Genomic DNA, 17,963 nt, shown 5'->3' on the forward strand with positions numbered 1-17,963 from the left:
AAAGGTGAGAATCAAACCCTGTACTTTTGTGTATGTAAATTCCTTAACCATTATGCCAACCCTCAACCATAACAGCATAGATGACATGCCACTGCCTCTATTTGATACAAAGGGTTTTACTACCAGAATGAGTGAGACAACTTCAGTTTAGATATAAGAAAAGGTTATTGTTTTGGTTACCGTGCTGTTCATAAGCAAATGTACAACTTCTAAGTGGATTCAGCCTGAAGAAAAAAAATAATATATTTACAGGTAAACTGCCCTGCAACAATAATGTAGGAGACTGTACTCATGGGACTCTGTACTTATACATAGGTTCATAGGTTGGTACTAGGCTATCGGCCCTAGGGCCTATACAAGCCTAGCCATAACAATGCCCTGGCTATTTCTTCCCACACTATTTACTTCCCTGGACCCCTGTCTGGCAGGGCAACTGACATGATCCTCGGGGGGAATTTCCTTTCTCCCATCCAATCGTCAAGGTTTCTTTTGAAGAGGGCTAAAGAGGCGCTCTGCTTGATATGTATGGGCAGTCTATTCCAGAGTCTGGGGAGTCTCTGGGTCAGGAACCTATCGCTCCAGCATGTTTTGTTTATTGTGATGACAAGGTTTAGATCCCTGGAGCGTGTGGCTCTGAGGGATTGGAATTTATTTAAGTGTAGCATGTCCAACAACTCTGGGTTTGACATGGCCTTGTATGTTAAGCAGAGATCACCTCTGAGTAGACGATATGCCACAGAGTACAGCTGGAGATTTTAAGGTGGTCAGCATAGGGCATCTGCTTTAGGCCTGTGATTCTTTTAGTGAGGTATTTCTGCGGCCTTTCCAGTTGTTGCTGATGTCTTGATAGGTACATACCAAATGAGGCATTGTATTCTATAATAGGCCTAATGAGGGATGAGTACAGTGGGACAATGACCTCCTTTTTTCTGGATGAAAAGCCCTTAGTGATGAGGTGTGCCACATAGAAGGATTTCCTGACTGTTGTGGCGATGTAGTTTTTGAAGGTGAGACTAATGTCCTCCTGTGTCCCTAAGTCTCTTATCACACTTTCGGTATTTAGTGTACTGCCACCTATGTGGTAATTCAGGGGTACATGTTTTTTCCCAAAGGGGATATCTATACATTTCCTGACATTGAGCTAGAGCCCATGGCTGTGGCACCAAGCATCTATTTCTGTAAAGCCCTTTGGTAGAGTATCCACATCATTTGGGGATTCAATAATGGCTCCCAGTTTGCAGTGATCTGCGAACTTTATTAGCCAGAGTCCCTTAGTGTTGGCCTGTACTTTAGAGAAGTAGTTGCCAAACAAGAGCGGTCCCAGGACTGAACCCTGAGGTACTCCACTTGTCACTTGTCTGGAGATGGATTTGGAGTCAGCTACTTTTACAGTGTGGGTTCTGTCAGTAAGCCAGCTGGCAACCCATCAAGTGACGTAGGGATTAATGCCCAGCTTAGTAAATTTATCTATTTTTCAAGAATGGGGGATGGTGTCAAAGGCCTTGGCAAGGTCCAGATAGGCTGTGTGGACTGCCTTACCCTTGTCTATGGCTCTGGAGACTGATTCAAAGAAGTCAAGCAGGTTCAGGAGACAAGATCGGCCCTTCACGAACCCAAACCGGGTGGGGTCCAGTGTTTGAAGGTTGCCATTGTCTTTGTTTATAAGTTCCATGATAATACATTCCATGGCCTTGCAGATCAGGCTCATCAGACTGAAGGGGCAGTAGTTCCCAGGATCCAAGGTGGATCCCCCTTGTGGAGAGGGATAACTGTAGCTGTACGCCACTCAGTGGGCACGAAGCCTGAGGTGAGGATATGATTAAACATGACACTTAGGTGAGGTGCCAGTTCATTTTGTAGTTCATGTAGTACACAGCCTGGGATGTCATCTGTTCCCTTGGATGCTGTATTCTTAGCTTTGGAGAGTGCGTTTTTTATCTGTGTGGCTGTTATTATCGGAATTTGGCAATCTTCCGGTATTGAGATGGGCCATTTAGGGGGAGAGAGGAGGGTGAAGTTGGCACTGAATCGATCTGCCAGGATACTGGCAATATCCTTGGGATCAGTATATTTAATGCCATTCTGTTGTAGCTCAGAGCAGATCTGAGTATTGCCATTTAGATTCTTGACATAATTATAGAATGCCTTGTGGTTGTCTTTGGAATCTTTGGCAATTTTATTTTCGTAACTAGCTTTGGAGGATTTTATGAGGTATCTCAGCTTCTTACTGAGGCTGGTAAGGGAGTTTTTTCCATCCTGGGATTTTCCTCTTTTCTGCAACAGTTTCTTCCTTTTGTTGTAAAGTTTGTTTATGGCAGGGGACCACCAGATTGACTTCCTTTTTTTGGAGGAGAGCATCTTGGTTCTATTTGGGATGGCACAATTCATGCATGAGTGGATGTGCTCATACAGTGCCTTAGTGTAGGACTCAGCAGTTGAACTTTCAGTTCCCGTCTGCATGGGTGTCATGAAGTTTGTCACTTCTGACTTGAGTAGCATGAAGTTGGCTTTGGAGAAGTTTTTTATAGATGTTTCCTTACTGGGGGGTGGGGGTGGGATGTGGATGTTAAGGGTGATTAGCTTATGGTCTGACCTAACCAATGAGGTGGTGACCATAGGCGATGTCCCATGTTGGTAATGACCAGGTCTAGGATACTGGAGCCCCTGATGGGACTATGGATTAGTTGATCCATGGCGTTGGAATTTATGAATTTCAAGAACCGTTGGGCAAAGGTGTTGGTACACAAGTAGTTTTCCCAGTTAATGGCAGGGTAGTTGAAATCACCCAGTATTAGGGTGTTTGGTTGTATCTTAATATTTTCCAGTATGTTTAGAAAAGTGTAGTGAGAATCTTGGGGCATGGTGGGGGAGCTGTAGCAAGCTACAATTTGCAGTCTTACCTATGGTTAGTTGCACATGGAGGATTTCAGATGCATTGTGTTGGGCAACCAGCCTGGTGGTGTGAATATCCTTGGTGAATATGGACACTCCTCCACCTTTACTGTTTCGATCCTGATTTGGTGGCCGAAAAGTGGGGTAAGAGTTGTAGCCTGGTATTGCAGGGGTGCTCTCTGGAGCCTTGAACCAGGTCTCAGTTACTGCACAGATATCGATATTCTCCATTTTTTAGGAGTGCCTCGAGAGAGTGCATTTTGAGGTTTAGTCTTCTAGTATTGAGTAGCATTACCTTCAGATTTTGCATGCTAGTACCTGTTACAGTGGTGGTTTTGTCCTTTGAACTTTGCCTAAAAAAGGCACTATAAGGGTAGCAAGAGCCTTAGCCAGTAACCTGAATCCCAGGGACGACAGGTGCAGACCATCTCTGGCAAAGCATTGTGGTCTGTCGACCATTTTGTCCCAGACAGACAGATACTGGATCCCCTTTGAATGACACCAGAAGCTTAGCCAATTGCTGAAGTCAATCATTTTGTCCTTATATTGTGGTATCATTCTGGGCGAAGGCAGGATGCTACTCAGGGCTAGTTTCATACCTGCCTGGGCCACATGATCCGAGAGCTCTTCCATGTCTCTTTTCATGTAGTCCAGGGAGGTATGTCTCAAGTCATTCACTCCAACATGGATAATGACAGAGTCATATTTGTACTTGTTGTGGAGTGACTTGAGTGCATGCATTATGTGGCGGATCCTGGCACCTGACAGGCAGCTGACTATAATTTTCTCCTTGTTCAGCCTGGTGAGTGGTACATCAGTGTGTCTGACTATAGAGTCACGTATGACCCACTCAGAGGTCATGCTGCCTTTAAGAAAGGGAATACTGTATTAGGTTAAGCAAAATTTAAAGCTGAACATTTTGTTATAACTGTTATAAAAAGTCAGGAATCATGGAAGTCAAAAAGAACCATGTAAAACTACTTCATATAAAGAGGTTTGGATATATGGAACATGCTGAGTGGACAGGATTCCCTTAAGCTTTAAAGAAGATGTGTGACAGACACTGAAGAGGACATTAGGTGCAAGGAACAGTAGCACAGTGCTACCTGCATTATAAGGACAAAATAAATGAAGAAATTTGTTTTTTTTCCTGCCATTAACATATGTAATGCCAGTAATAGTTCTGATGACTGTACTGCATATACTATTATTACATAAGCACATGCAGTGGTTTCACCTGACAGTAAACATATTACTCAAAAAATAGGTACAGAAACTGCTGCTGTACAAAGTACCACAGGTATCAGCCTTTTAGATACATGGTAACTTTGCTCTATTTTCTTTGGGCCCATACATTTTTGTGTGGTGAGCAGTAATTAAAAACATTCTGTGTGTCAAATAATGCAGGCCCTCCTAACATGAACACCTGATGCATGCGACCTAGTCCAAGCTGGTGTCAGAAAGATTCCTGCAGTGACAAGGTACACACCTGCTTTCATCCCATCTGTACAGCTATGGTTTGACCTCTTTCAGTGGGCGGCTGAAGTTCATTATGGAACACATCATACATCTGATGCAGTAGAAACAGTCTGGTAGCATCACACTATTACTTCTGTATCTCATTAGCTGTCCATCTGATGATACATTGTGCAACCAGCATGAACCTATCACCTACCTCAGATTCCATTCTCACACTACTGGTCTATATGCTTCCCTTTGCAATTATTATTATTATTATTATTTTGCTCTGGATAGTATTTGTTTTTTTTTTTGTTTTCATGGTCAAATATTTTACTGCAATTTTTAACAATAAATGAACATACAGAACAAAAAACACATTTTACATCAATAAACATGAGCAAATCTTATGCAGATATACTGACGTCATGTCACATGGAATAATAAAATCATTATTAAATTTGAATGACAGAATTTTTGGGAATGGCTATTCTACAATTGTTTGCCATAGAAGTCTTTGTTCTTTATTCCTTTGCAATTATTATGCCCACTCTCAGACAGAGATCACCATATATTACTGTTTGACAACTGTCTTTTGTCTCTTTTTTGCTCATGTCATCAGTGACTTAGCTTACAGAGGAACTCACTTGCAGATTTAATTCTATAACTTCTTCTCTATAAGTTAGCTTCTCTCACACTAGCAAAGGTGCATTAATTATAACGTCATTTGCTCTCTCTCTCTCTCTATATATATATATATATATATATATATATATATAATATATATATATGTGTGTGTGTGTGTGTGTATATATCCATCCACCACCCCTTTTCCCATTTTTGCACATGGGGTCACGGTGTCACTTCAACACTGCCAATCATCTAGAGTCAAGGTTTACACTGCCATGTGACTAACTCTGCTGCTATAGTTCTTCCACACCACAGTCACACACACACTTACACCTATGGCCAATTTACAGTGTCCAATCCTCCTTCTGCATGTCTTTGGAGTGTGGGAGGAAAGAGGAGTACTCGGAGGAAACCCATACGAATACAGGGAGGACATGCAGACTCCACACAGAAGGCACCTCAACTGAGAATTGAACCAGGGAACATCTTGCTGTGAGGTGACAATGCTATCCACTGTGTCACTGTCCTGCCCTTACGCATGCCTTCTGGATTTACAGGGACCTTCTAGTGACCATCTGGGGTCAGGGCGGGCATATCACAGCTGGCTCAGAGGGTTAAGGCTGCAGTTCTTGTGGTACAGGGTTTGATACTGTCAGTCCTCCTTTGTCTACTGTGTGACCTTCTACAAATCACTTAACCAGATCTTGCTCCTGGACCACACCTTTTCAGCAACTATCCAGGTCATATGATAGATACTACAATAAACAAAACAAAAATATAGTTTTTGTAAAACTGTTATTCGGCACTGTTCAATACAATGTAATGACAAAGGGTGGGATTCAGAAATGAACAGCACAAAGCATTAGGAAAAATAATGCAATAAGAGGCAGGGCTGGAGAGGTGGGGGTGGATTCCACAGGCAGCAGAGCTGTGTCACTGGATGTGGGTGATATTGGGCTCTCTATATTCAGGTTGCCAGTGTCAGTGTCTGATGCAGCACCAACACTAGGCATGTCATGTTTCATTGTGAAGGACCCATAACTACAGCAGTTGTGAAAGAAGACTTATAAATACCCATGTGATTAGTAATAATCTCTGACAGTCATACTACCGTGTGATGCAGTATCAGTACAGATAACAGCAAAGGATGTAAACAAACATACCTTGCATGGTATGCTTTCATGCCTGCTTCCCAAATGTGTCTGTTAAGGAGATATGGGGGTAATAATCATCCCTGACCTCAAGGCACAGGTTTGTCCCTAAACTGTTACTGGTATAAGGAAATACAGACCTGGTGCATCCGCAACAGAGACATTGGATGGTGCATCCTTTTCAGCTCCCATGTTCAGGTGTCTGCCTGGCATCACAGTACTTTCAATTTTCCTAAGCAGGAACAACAGGAACTCCTCTGTGGTGATCATAGTGGGTTGCAACAATTAGTCTAAAGCCATGGCTATCCTCTCCCATGCAATGGAGAGGGACTTCTGGCAGGCATTAATGACTTTATTGGTGAACTTCCAATTGACCCAATGACTCATTCTGTTGTGGCCATTAACTATATTCACATCTGCCAAGAGCTCATGCCAAAAAAAGTGAAGTAAGGCCCAGTTGCTCTTATTTCTGTTCAGTGTCTGCATTAAGTGCTCAAGGAGGGCCTGCAGTACAGTATTATTGCAAAAGCTTGAAACAATTGGATGCTCCCAACATACATTAACTTGGTTTTCCAGCTACCTATACAATAGAAAACAATCAGTTAAATGGCAAAATAAACAATCTGCGTATCTGGTTAACAACACGGGAGTCCCCCAAAGGTCTATTCTTGGTCCTCTTCTATTTAATATTTTCATTAATAATCTATATACATGATCCCAACAAAGTACACTTGGCCAATATGCTGATGATTTAAGTATTATCTCCTCTTCTACCAATTTCTCAGATCTCCTAAAGATTACACAAAAGGCCTTTACATCCATCGAAGCTTAGCTAAACAATGCACAACTCCTGCTGAATCCTAAAAAAATCTAAGCTCTTAATATTCTCAACAAAAACACCAACTCGTGACATTAAAATACACTCACAAAACAATACTGAAATTGAACTAGTTAAGACAGCAAAACTACTAGGCATCACCACAGATGATAAACTTTCCTTTGAGCATCACATCCATAACACAATTAAAAAAAACCCCTCATTTTAAGCTCGGCAAACTTTATACACATAAATATTACCTGGATAAGCCCACTAAAATAAAACTGGCTAAGAGTCTGCTAGTCCCCTTCCTCCTCTATGGAAGCCCCATTTTTACTAACCTCCATACATCACTTATGAATAAACTACAATCATGCGACTATAAAATAACAAAATTTGCCTCTGGAATGCCAAATCACACACATCACTGCCTGGCCATTTTTGAACTGAACTGGTTTGAATTCCCCTACTACCTAAACTATACATAACTAACACTTTACCACAAACTTATTCATAACCCTGGCAATTGCCCTTCACTTCAAACTATTCTGCAAGACCACGCCCCTACCAGAAATCTTTGATCTACTAATAAACAGCTTTTAAGTATATCCAAACCTAACAGAAGAGCTGGACAAAGTCTTTATTCCTATGCCATTGCCAAACTATGGAAGACGTCCCCCTCCTCTGTCACTCATCTAGACTGTATAAAAACATTTAAATCTGCATTAAAATGCCATTACCTCAATAATCATATTTGTTCCTGTCTCCACTGGCCTAAGCCACCATAAACAAAGTTAATCATCTGCTTTGCTTCCTTTCTAACCTCTCACAAAACCTTTATAAAGCCCATTCTTTATCAATCTAGAACCTCTGCCTTTACTTTAGTTCAGTATCTACTCTTATTTCTAACTTGAGAACTGCCTAAGTTTAGTCTAAAAACTTGGGTCCACATTGACTTAATCTATTATCTTGAAAATTGATTTTGTGTGTGACAATTTATTGCATGTTTATTTCATCTAATTTCTAATGTAATGTGTAAAAATCTCTAATTTTTGTCTATACTATTTTGATATTACTTTTGTATTAATATTTTTGATATCTGTAACTGGAGCTTTTCTCCTCGGGCCTCCACTGAAAATGGGTTTTGTGACCCAATGAACTTTCCTGGTCAACAAATGTCAATAAATAAATAAATATCAATCTCTGCCTGGCAGAACCTTTCTAATTATCTCTTCCCCTTGTGAGGCATATTTCTAGTTGTAAATATGGACATACAGCTACGGTCAGTAAGTTGGTACAGTGGTTATATACCCATGTGGAAGGTGCCGCACCATAAAGTGCCATCCTTACTATACACCAGTGTCACAGGATAGATCCCCAGAGTGGCTCAGTAGAGTAGCATTGAGATGAACTCTGTTGTGACATACAGCCTGTCAGCAGCCTGTGCATACCTGTGCCCAATAAACACAACCATCATGTGCTCCGTGTATTTACTGCCTTGCCCAGTGTCAGTTATCCAGTGTATCTTTCTCACCACACCTTGTTCATTACGGTCCAAATGTGATCAACAGTTGCCGATGTTGTGCATCACAGCAGAGTCCTCTCTGTCTGAGCTGCATACTAGCAATCACAGTGATCCTCATACACTAGCAATCACAGTGATCCTCATACACTAGCAATCACAGTGATCCTCATACACTAGCAATCACAGTGATCCTTATACACTAGCAATCACAGTGATCCTCATACAGCCCACAACCAATATCTTGGTGGGCTACTGTAACTGAGCCCTGGCCACTCTCACCCATCACTGCAACACTTCCTGTGCTTCCCACCCTCCTGTCAGGAGGTAGTCATGAAGCTGCCCACCTAAAATCTTTTACATTTACTGAATCAATCTCACCACCTTGTCTATGGCTTGTGTACCATTCCCCCATTCAGATGTTGCACAATCTTGCAGTCTGTACACCACTGTGGTTATTTAATGCAGAGCTCCATCACAACCCGCCATGTGCCTTCCACCCCCCTGTCAGCAGATACCTCTGGAGCAACCCTCTTCCCCCCAAAACAAAAGAAACTACAGTTATCCAGACATTCCCCTTACTTTTCTCTGACTTGTGTACTTAACAGCAGCAGAAAAAGAATAGTTCTTTCCTTTGTAGAGTGATAGCAACATCCAAAAATTGTATCCCACTCACTATTCCTGCACAATATAGCACAATGAGCACTACAATTACCACAGCAGCTTTGGGGCTTGTAGTGTGGCACTTCTGATAATTAGGCAATTTAGAATAAAGGTCTCTGAACTCCACATTAAACTCAACATGTTCCAGGCCTAGACTGTGCAAGGAAGCTTATACCAGTCTGGGCATGCACACTGAACCCTCTGAAGCAGCCTTTGCAGGTTCATGATAGCTAAGGGGTGACAACATTTTTAATCAGTACTATGCCATAACCATGGGCAGAGATGTTGTTTTTACGTGGCTATCTTTAGGCCATTGCATTTCTCCATCCTCACCACCCTTGCACAATGGCTGGTAATGAACAACTGTATGGTGACAGTAGACTTTGTCATATCTATGCATGTCACATGATACGCACAACAAGCATAGATGTAAATTTGCTACAATTTTTCTCTACATGACAATCTATGAAATATCCATGGTCTCCAATGGTGCTGAGTGTGGAAGAACGCAGATGTATTGCAAGGAAGAAACTAAAATCTTTCTGTACTTCCTGCATAGGGGACCAGTGAAACTGCCTGCTGGGGGACACCTTTAAGAGTGCCCAGTACAAAGTAGATGCCTGGTGCTTCCTTGCCAGGACACTGAATGATGCCGCAGGCATCACCTATTGTGGTGAGCAGTACTGGCATCAATACAGTTACTCAAAGCAGAAATACTCCAGAAGTACTATATACCATAGTGTGTATATCTATTCTGCAGTTGGGCATTAGAGGGGGTGATATTGATAATCGTTTGTTGCTAAAAGAGTATGAGTGGATAGTGCGACTACAGGCTGATAAGTATCCAGGCCTTAATGGGACAGTCAGTTTAAAACCAGTTTTGACCAAGAGGCAGAGAGAAAATTTATAGTATTAAGTGTATAGTATTTCTAAATGTGTAGATGTAATTATTTGTCTATATATATATATATATATATATATATATATATATATATATATGTAACAGTTTTTTGTACTTTTTTATACTTATGTATTATGCTTTTAACAAGTAACTGCATGAAAATTAATTTTATTAGATGTTTTTAAATTGAATTTGCATATTTAATTATAGTGGTCCTTTGAATGGCTGGCTTGATCATGTGATTATAATGGTCCTCTATTTAAATGTGTTAATGTGTTGTGATTTTGTATGCTGATGAAGGGTGTAAACCTGAAAGCTTCATTAAAAGTTTCTTGTTTGTGACTATCGTGTGCTGTGGATCAATACAGTTACTTACAGAGGCATCACTGTGCCTTCTTAGCCAATGAAAAGAGGATATTGGAGAAAAGGAACCAGCGTCCTACAGTAGACATTAGTATCTAGTGGTTACTTGTGCTTAGGTAGCTATTCTTGTTCAGCTATATGCAGGACATATGGCTCATGGGCATCTTTCTTTTTGTTTTCTGCTTTTCAGTGCCTGGGAAAATAGAAGTCAGCTGGTTAATTTGCCTGAGATATCGACCCATAAGCTGCACGTGAGATATCAAATATGCATGGCTCACAAAGTAAAATCCAAAAGAACACATGCAGCAAAATCATCACAGTAGATGGTCTAAATACTACAATGACTTATTAATTCACATGGAAGGAATAAGAAAGTAGCAATTTAAACTGGCTTTGGCAGGAAGCCCAGACTTCCTCAGTAGATCTGTTTGGACTTATTTGTTTGTCTTCATTCAGTGCCATGTCCATGGCCTTACCCCTGCCATTACTACCTACTGTTGTGGTCAGTCTGCAATGCCTTTCCTTTCAATGCCTACTCCAATTACCCTGCCTGTGCTAGTTCCACTTGGTACCCCATGGTCATGCATATGACAGGCTCTTAGTTGACATGTCATGATACCTGTCTTATGTCAGGGTACATTTTTTCCACTGGGTGTTAGCGCTTTTGAACATCTGTGATGATGTCTTCCAGACACTGCTTCCATGGGGCCATGCAGATCACTGTCTGGTAGGTTTTTCTGTTACCTGATGGCAAGATCCTATGGGCTGGCCACTTCAGGCTCTTGGGGTTATTTATCCCAGCTTCAATGACCCTTTTGGTCACTCTCCTTGCCACTTATGCATTGTTCACATTCCCCTTCATATGGGTAGGGGAATCATTAAGTAGCACTTAATCTTGCCCCTTGTGGCACACATAATTTTGCACTACCTTTCTGCCCGGCCTCTGTGTTATGTTTTGTTTGCCAGTGCATAGATAACAACATTTTAATTCTACAGAGACTGTGCTGTCATCCAGTGTAGCACACATTACTGATACCTGTTTTTACTTTCTGTTTTTCTCTATTACACTCTCCATTTTTGCTCTTTGTTGTTTTGTTTCTGTCTGTCTGCATTCATATTTTATGCAATGTCTACCACGGCAGTGGATGTGGTGGGGCAGCTGCCACCACATCATTCATCTACCTTGACATCCCCAGTTGGGCACCCAGCTGTCTCAATGCTAGCCTCACAGCAGGGTTATGTAGCCTGTTCAGTAGCAGGTGACTTGGAGGGTCACCTGATGCCCTCTTGTAGGCTGTCTGTGGTAGTGGGATGTATAGGCTTCCCAGTGTGGGGGGGACCACTTGTGGGTTCTGGTATGTCATATGGCAAGATGATTAGAAGGCCTGGTGATCGCTTTGATGGACCAGAATCTGGACATCCACACTGGCAGCCCAGAACACATCTTCATGCAACTATAAGAGTTGCACTGTTGTCTGGTCCCAGCTATTGACCTGACAGCCACTGGGCTCAGCCATTAGAGCAGTCAAGGAAGTGACTGAACTCAGGTTGGGTGCAACACTGTGTAATGTGGCAGTCATCTGGCACCCCACCCTATTTTCCATCATGATTTTCCCTGCCCTTGTGTGTCAGTTCCCTCCTCAGTTTGTACTCCAATTCACCACTTCATCAATTGTCTTCCCACACTCTATTTTTCTCCTTTGTGCTCCATACCTATTTGTATGTATTTTGTTTTTTTTTTGCCCCTGCTAGAATGCCTATACCCTCTTTTCTGCCCACATCTTCCACTTGCTACTTTCCCCCTCTACCCTCTAGCCTTCTTGAAAATATGAAAAAAATGGGCAACTGCCTCCCAAAAAAATACTCTTGCTTCTCTGCCTCCATGCCACACTTACTTTCCCCTTACCATTCTGTGTGCTTCTTTGCTTGCTGTTCTCCCCTTTCCACCTGCCCTATACACTCATTTCCTTCCCATTTTCTCACGTAATAACATTTGTGTGTTAGCTGTACAGCTATTAGCTGGGCTTTCAGCTGTATCCATCATGGTGCAACACTGCAAGTTAGAATATAAATCATTATGAGCAAGTTATATGCATGCTAATGGACTCATGAGAATACATGACTGCCATAATACTGACATGGTCATTAAGTGACCTGATGAGTTTTTGCAACCATAATTCCCACCTATTCTGACCCGATGCATAGGGTTGCCCCCTTTTCAAATGCCACAGTGGAACATTTTTTGTAGAAATTTGAGATTTTACAGGAAAAAGCATATCTGCGGCCACTGCAAAGGATAGAACTTCACTTTTTGCTTATTATTGTAGCTTTTGAGTTGCTTATACTGTTTCATATAACATTTAGGTGTTTCAGATAAAAAATTGCTTTATGCAAATATTAATGAAAACTTAGGAAATATTTTTGTCATAAAATCTCAGATAATTTGCCATTTTGTTTTTAGTTTTTTTTTTTGCAGGAAATAACTGCCCAAATGAGGACTATCCTGCACAATATGGGACAGGCGGTAGTCCTACCTACAATGCTGCCCCTACTACATAGTTAATCAGCTGTAGGCTTTGGGGCTGAATTGGGGTACTTAATTTGCACTACTTTGCCTTACATTGCCACAAAACATATTTTTCTTAATATGGCCCAAAGCCAAAGAGGATGTCTTAAACAACTGTATATGCTTAAGCTTTCAGAAGTATGCACAATTTTAGCAACTCTTTACAATTCAATAGCACAAACCTTAGCTTAAAAAGATCAATTATTACAACTTCATTAGAATTTTCGAATTTATGCCTAAGGATCTAACAATGAAGGAGGTTTGAGATGCAAAGAAGTAGATAAGCTGCAGGACATTACACAAATGACAAAAGGAAACAAACTCCATAACAGCACAACTTTGTGATCCCACTACACTAAAACTACAGCAAACAGCAACAGATGAACCATAACAGTGATGTTTTCGCAGGAGACTGCTCCTGGTCTACCCCATACCCCTACATCTTTTAATATATTGACTCTACAATCACCCAAAAGTAAAAAAGAACACCAAAGAGAATCAACGTACATCATCATCACTTTCATGACAAAAAAAGGTTTATGTAGCCTCTCTCTTCTTATCTGTCCTAATAGCTAACTAAATACATACATACATACATATATCTGTGTGTGTGTGTGTGTGTGTGTGTGTGTGTGTGTGTGTGTGTGTGTGTGTGTGTGTGTGTGTTTCCTAGACTAAAGGAGATGGGTGTTGTGCATGTATGTGTGCTTCTATACATATTGTACAGTGGTACTTAGTGTCAAGGAAAGGGGATACATCAATGTGCAGCATTAGAATTAGGAGCAGGGTTAGCAAGCATAAGTTATGACAGACAGGGAACAAAGACAAATGTTTGGTAGGTAAATCTATACCATTTTCTCTGCCAGCAAGTCATATGCTCATTTTTTTGGAAATGACCTAATCAGTTCATGTCTCATCCTGGAATATTTCATACATTCCAATGGGAATACCAGCAGACACAGATTATTTTGGAATGTTCTCCTTTTCAGTGTCAGTGTGCAGTTAGTCAGTGCTTAAGTCTCCAATACTGTTTTCTCAATGTCACATCTCATTACGAGATTTTGGCTGTGTGAGTGCAGAAACTGTAAATAGTTTGTTAACCCTTTTATATGGATGTTCTCCTTTTCCAACAGTAATTTGAACCTGGAGGTATTATACTTTAGTGGGGGGGGGGGGGGGTGAAGTTCCTCACGTAGAGTGCAGTGGGATCAAACAATGTTTCAGTCTTTTTGATATTTTGGGAGTGGTGTCATGATTTACAGATAACACTACAGCTGTTTGGAAAACAGTGTTTCATACAGATAGTGAGATAAAAGACGTCAGTATAGTTAGAAAACAATAAGAAAGCATTTCTAACCCTAAGAGGATGTATAAAGGTCTTTCAGGAACCAGTGAAAAAGAGGCTTAGTTCACTCACCATGCCGTGGAGGCTGTGGAATATAGTTGCTCTGGGTGCCATCTCTTTCCAGGCGTGGTTGTGGCTGATGATCACCTTGAAGAGGCGCTCGCCAAGCTGTTGATAGCAGGAAGAAGATAAACAGTTTAAAGACTCCCACTTTCTTTTGCTATATGATTCTTTCTTAACACCCTGATGACAAATCTATACAGCATTATTACTTTCTGTCTTTGGTTGGGGGTGGGGGAATCCACTGGTAACCAGAGTGGTAACTCCTGAGGAAATACCTGCTTTTCTAGGTGCCCCAGAACATTCTGCATTGGGGAGCAGGGAATCCCTAACAATATAGCTGACCTCATCTACCAGCTATCCCTATATGTAGTAGCTATAAGTAACTGTGAGTGATACGGCTCTAAAGGAGATAGTTCATCTAGTGCGCACGCCTATGTGTATGTATATAAGTTTGAGCATGCATGCACATATATTTTAGGAGTATATATAACTGTATCTACTTCTGTACATAGATGTGTGTGTGTGTGTGCGTGTGTGTGTGTGTGTGTGTGTGTGTGTGTGTGTGTGTGTGTGTGTGTGTGTGTGTGTTTGTGTGTGTGTGGCTATACACACACACACACACACACATATATATATATATATATATATATATATATATATATATATATATATATATATGCACACACATGCATACATATATAAACACATTATTTCTATCTGTATCTATTCTATCTATATCAGAGTTAATGCTGGGATGTATTAAGTGCTCATGTCTTCATTCTGCATTCTGCACTTTTTTTTTTGCATGATATGAACAGGTGTCCATAAAATATGCTTTCTTGTTTAACAAAACCAACTTACCCGAGTAGCTATAACTGTAACTGGATACTGACCCTGTATTTTCTGAGAAGGTACCAAATGATCCAGTCAGTGTACAAACTCATGAAGAAAGAAACATTAAATTGCATTCAACTTGCTTAAAATGTGCAGGATTGCATTGCCAATTCATGCTGTTTCTTCATAGCTACATCATCTTTGACATCCCTACATTTGAAAAAGCTTTTCTGTTTTGGAAGCAGTGCTTACCTGGTGCAGTTGTTATGCTAACTCTTTTAGGTCTTCTGGTGGTGGTAAACTGTGGTGGAGGGATAAATGTTGCCACCTGTTGGTTCCCCTGAAGTGGGCTACGCTGCCCATGATAAACACTGTATTTGTTTGTGGGAAGCCAATATTCATACTCTATTCCAGAGTTTGGTTCTGTAAGCAAGACCTGGGAAAAGAATATAAAGACAGAGAGTTAAAACAGTGGGAATGGGCACAAAGGAAGGAAGAGAAAAAAAAATTGAATCCTATATGGTCCTTTTGGTCACAAAATAGAGACAAACCTTTATACTATCAGGTATTTACAGCTGCTCTCTAAATCAGGCAGTAGTATGAAAAACAGCCATGCAGGATATGCCCTTGGCCTCACAGTAATACTTACTCTGGTTAAACTGATGAATCAATTCTTTTAGTGTGGCCAAAGGATACATTATTGGTGACTCTGACTCAACCAAGTATTAGTGGTTGTAGTGGGACAAAATAGGGGGTATTCGAAGAGACAAATGTATTAAATTGCTAATGTCAGAAGTTAGAACTGTGCATAAACTTCAGAGTGACAAGATGCAGCATATCATTCTAGATGCAATCAGCTTCCTGATAGTCATTTGTGACCAAAAATGGAAAACTCATCCTCCCTTCTATGTGATACACCCCCCCAGCTAGAGCAGGCCGGTGGATATATGGTAATTTAACACTATTTTACTCCATCTCTGTTCTTGCAGGTCTCCTTTTCATCTGGTGGATGACTAAAGTCTACATGAGCTAGTCAAACAATCACATGACAATCGGTGGGAAGAGAAATGTTATGCTAAATAAATCTCCTTAACTCTTAATTTCACAGTCTTATTATATTATATGTTGATTCTTTTTTGTAGAAATACATCCAGTCTAATTCTGGCTGTTTCGCTCAAAAGTACTTTTTTGGTTCTTACTGGCATATAAACTCATCCCTGATAAAATCATTTTCAGGAGGCCTTTAGCATTAGTTGTAAATTACAAATTATTATGTTGCTGCTACTCATTAGCAATGGCTGCTGATTATTAATATGAGTTATGTCAGACGTTTCTTCTTTTTAAAGTTATAACGAGAGAAGTAAAAAATAAGATTGTCCAAACCTAATGATACGATTTCTTGAGTGATTCTTGTTTTTTAATCAATGACATGGGGGGGGGGGGGGGGTGGTCACATGGCATAAATAGATCATCCTTACCTGGGATGTAACTGGGCTTTAAGCTTTGTAGTCACAGTATCAAAATTAAAATGCTTCCTCCCACAATTAAAAACTGTACATTTTTACCAGCTACTGCACATCCTCCTTAAGAAAATACTCTTCTGGCTAATCCACATTTAGCTAAAAATTACACACGAAAAATAAAAAAAAAATGAAAAAAAAATTACACACAATCCCCATTTAAGGTATCAGCTATCCATATTTTAAACATGCTATAGACAGACGTGTAATGTAAATTAAGGCTTGTTTCAGAAACATGGTTCATAGACTGGGACTGGAGAAAATAACTTGACTAGCTTTCAAGTCTGATGGAGAACAGACTGTTGTACTAGTAGAGTGGTTGTTTATGTGGGGAAGGGGACTGAAGAAAAGAAGGTTGAAAATATAAAGCAAAAACAAGATAATTACATTATTATGTTCAAAAACTGAAATTATTAGATGGGCTGATATTTTAGCACTCTTTTATTGACCTTATCCAAGGCTAGAGATATTGCTTTGGAAGTACGCTATATTGCTTCACATTTGTTTCATACATACTGCTATGTGATTTCATAATTTCTTTAATGAATGGGCGACATACAGAGAAGAATAAAACAAAGACAATTATATTATTTTCATGGATACATTTGTAAGGTACCATAATCTATAATGAGTTACAAAAACAAAAAAAGAGGCAATCATTTCTTCCATGTTTTTTAACAGATGATAAAGCAATAGGTAAAATGAAAGCTTGGAACTGATGGGAATATATATTTTTATCTTCAGAAAACCCAACTGGGGAAAAAATTTGGCACAGAAAAGGAAAAGGGGAAATGGTATAGTAAATTCTCAGTAAAGATTTAAGTCAACACTGAGAAACTGGTTAATATTTTGAAATGTATGAACGTATACAGTGAGGATGAAAACCATTTTTTTGCAACAAATAAGATGAAAAATGAAGCATTTTCAGGATATCCATCCACATGAAATCTATATGTAATATCTGTGTGCAAATCAACTGATATTTCAAAGGCTGTTTGTGTGCAAAGCAGCTGACATTTAAAAGGCTGTTTCTGCAAACTGACTTACCCTTTATTGATTTTTAGACATGTATTCAATAAGATTAACTACCTGGTATTAAAACTATGATTAACGCATTACATCTTAACAAATATGTAAAATCTAATTTACCCAGCGCCTACTGGAAAGTATCTGGAAAGTCAAAATGTGTGGCAATTTATGAGAAAATAGTAATATGTCTAAGGAAGTTCTCAAGGGTA

The 17,963-nt window shown here is 40.1% G+C and overlaps 1 protein-coding gene across 1 annotated transcript in view; it reads right to left on the reverse strand.

Moving 5' to 3' along the window:
* The window catches only part of LOC122806899 (ADAMTS-like protein 5), a 716,117-nt gene that overhangs the window by 34,211 nt on the left and 663,943 nt on the right, over window positions 1-17,963 (reverse strand). Inside the window, exons 10-11 of the mRNA XM_044077703.1 lie at window positions 15,458-15,641; window positions 14,381-14,476 (exon numbers count right to left, since the gene is read on the reverse strand). Coding sequence (XP_043933638.1) covers window positions 14,381-14,476; window positions 15,458-15,641 — 280 coding nt within the window. The remainder of the gene's footprint in view (window positions 1-14,380; window positions 14,477-15,457; window positions 15,642-17,963) is intronic.

This window comes from Protopterus annectens, chromosome 7.part0 (assembly GCF_019279795.1).
Source record: "Protopterus annectens isolate FY-2018-M chromosome 7.part0, PAN1.0, whole genome shotgun sequence".
Classification (NCBI taxonomy): Eukaryota; Metazoa; Chordata; order Ceratodontiformes; family Protopteridae; genus Protopterus; species Protopterus annectens.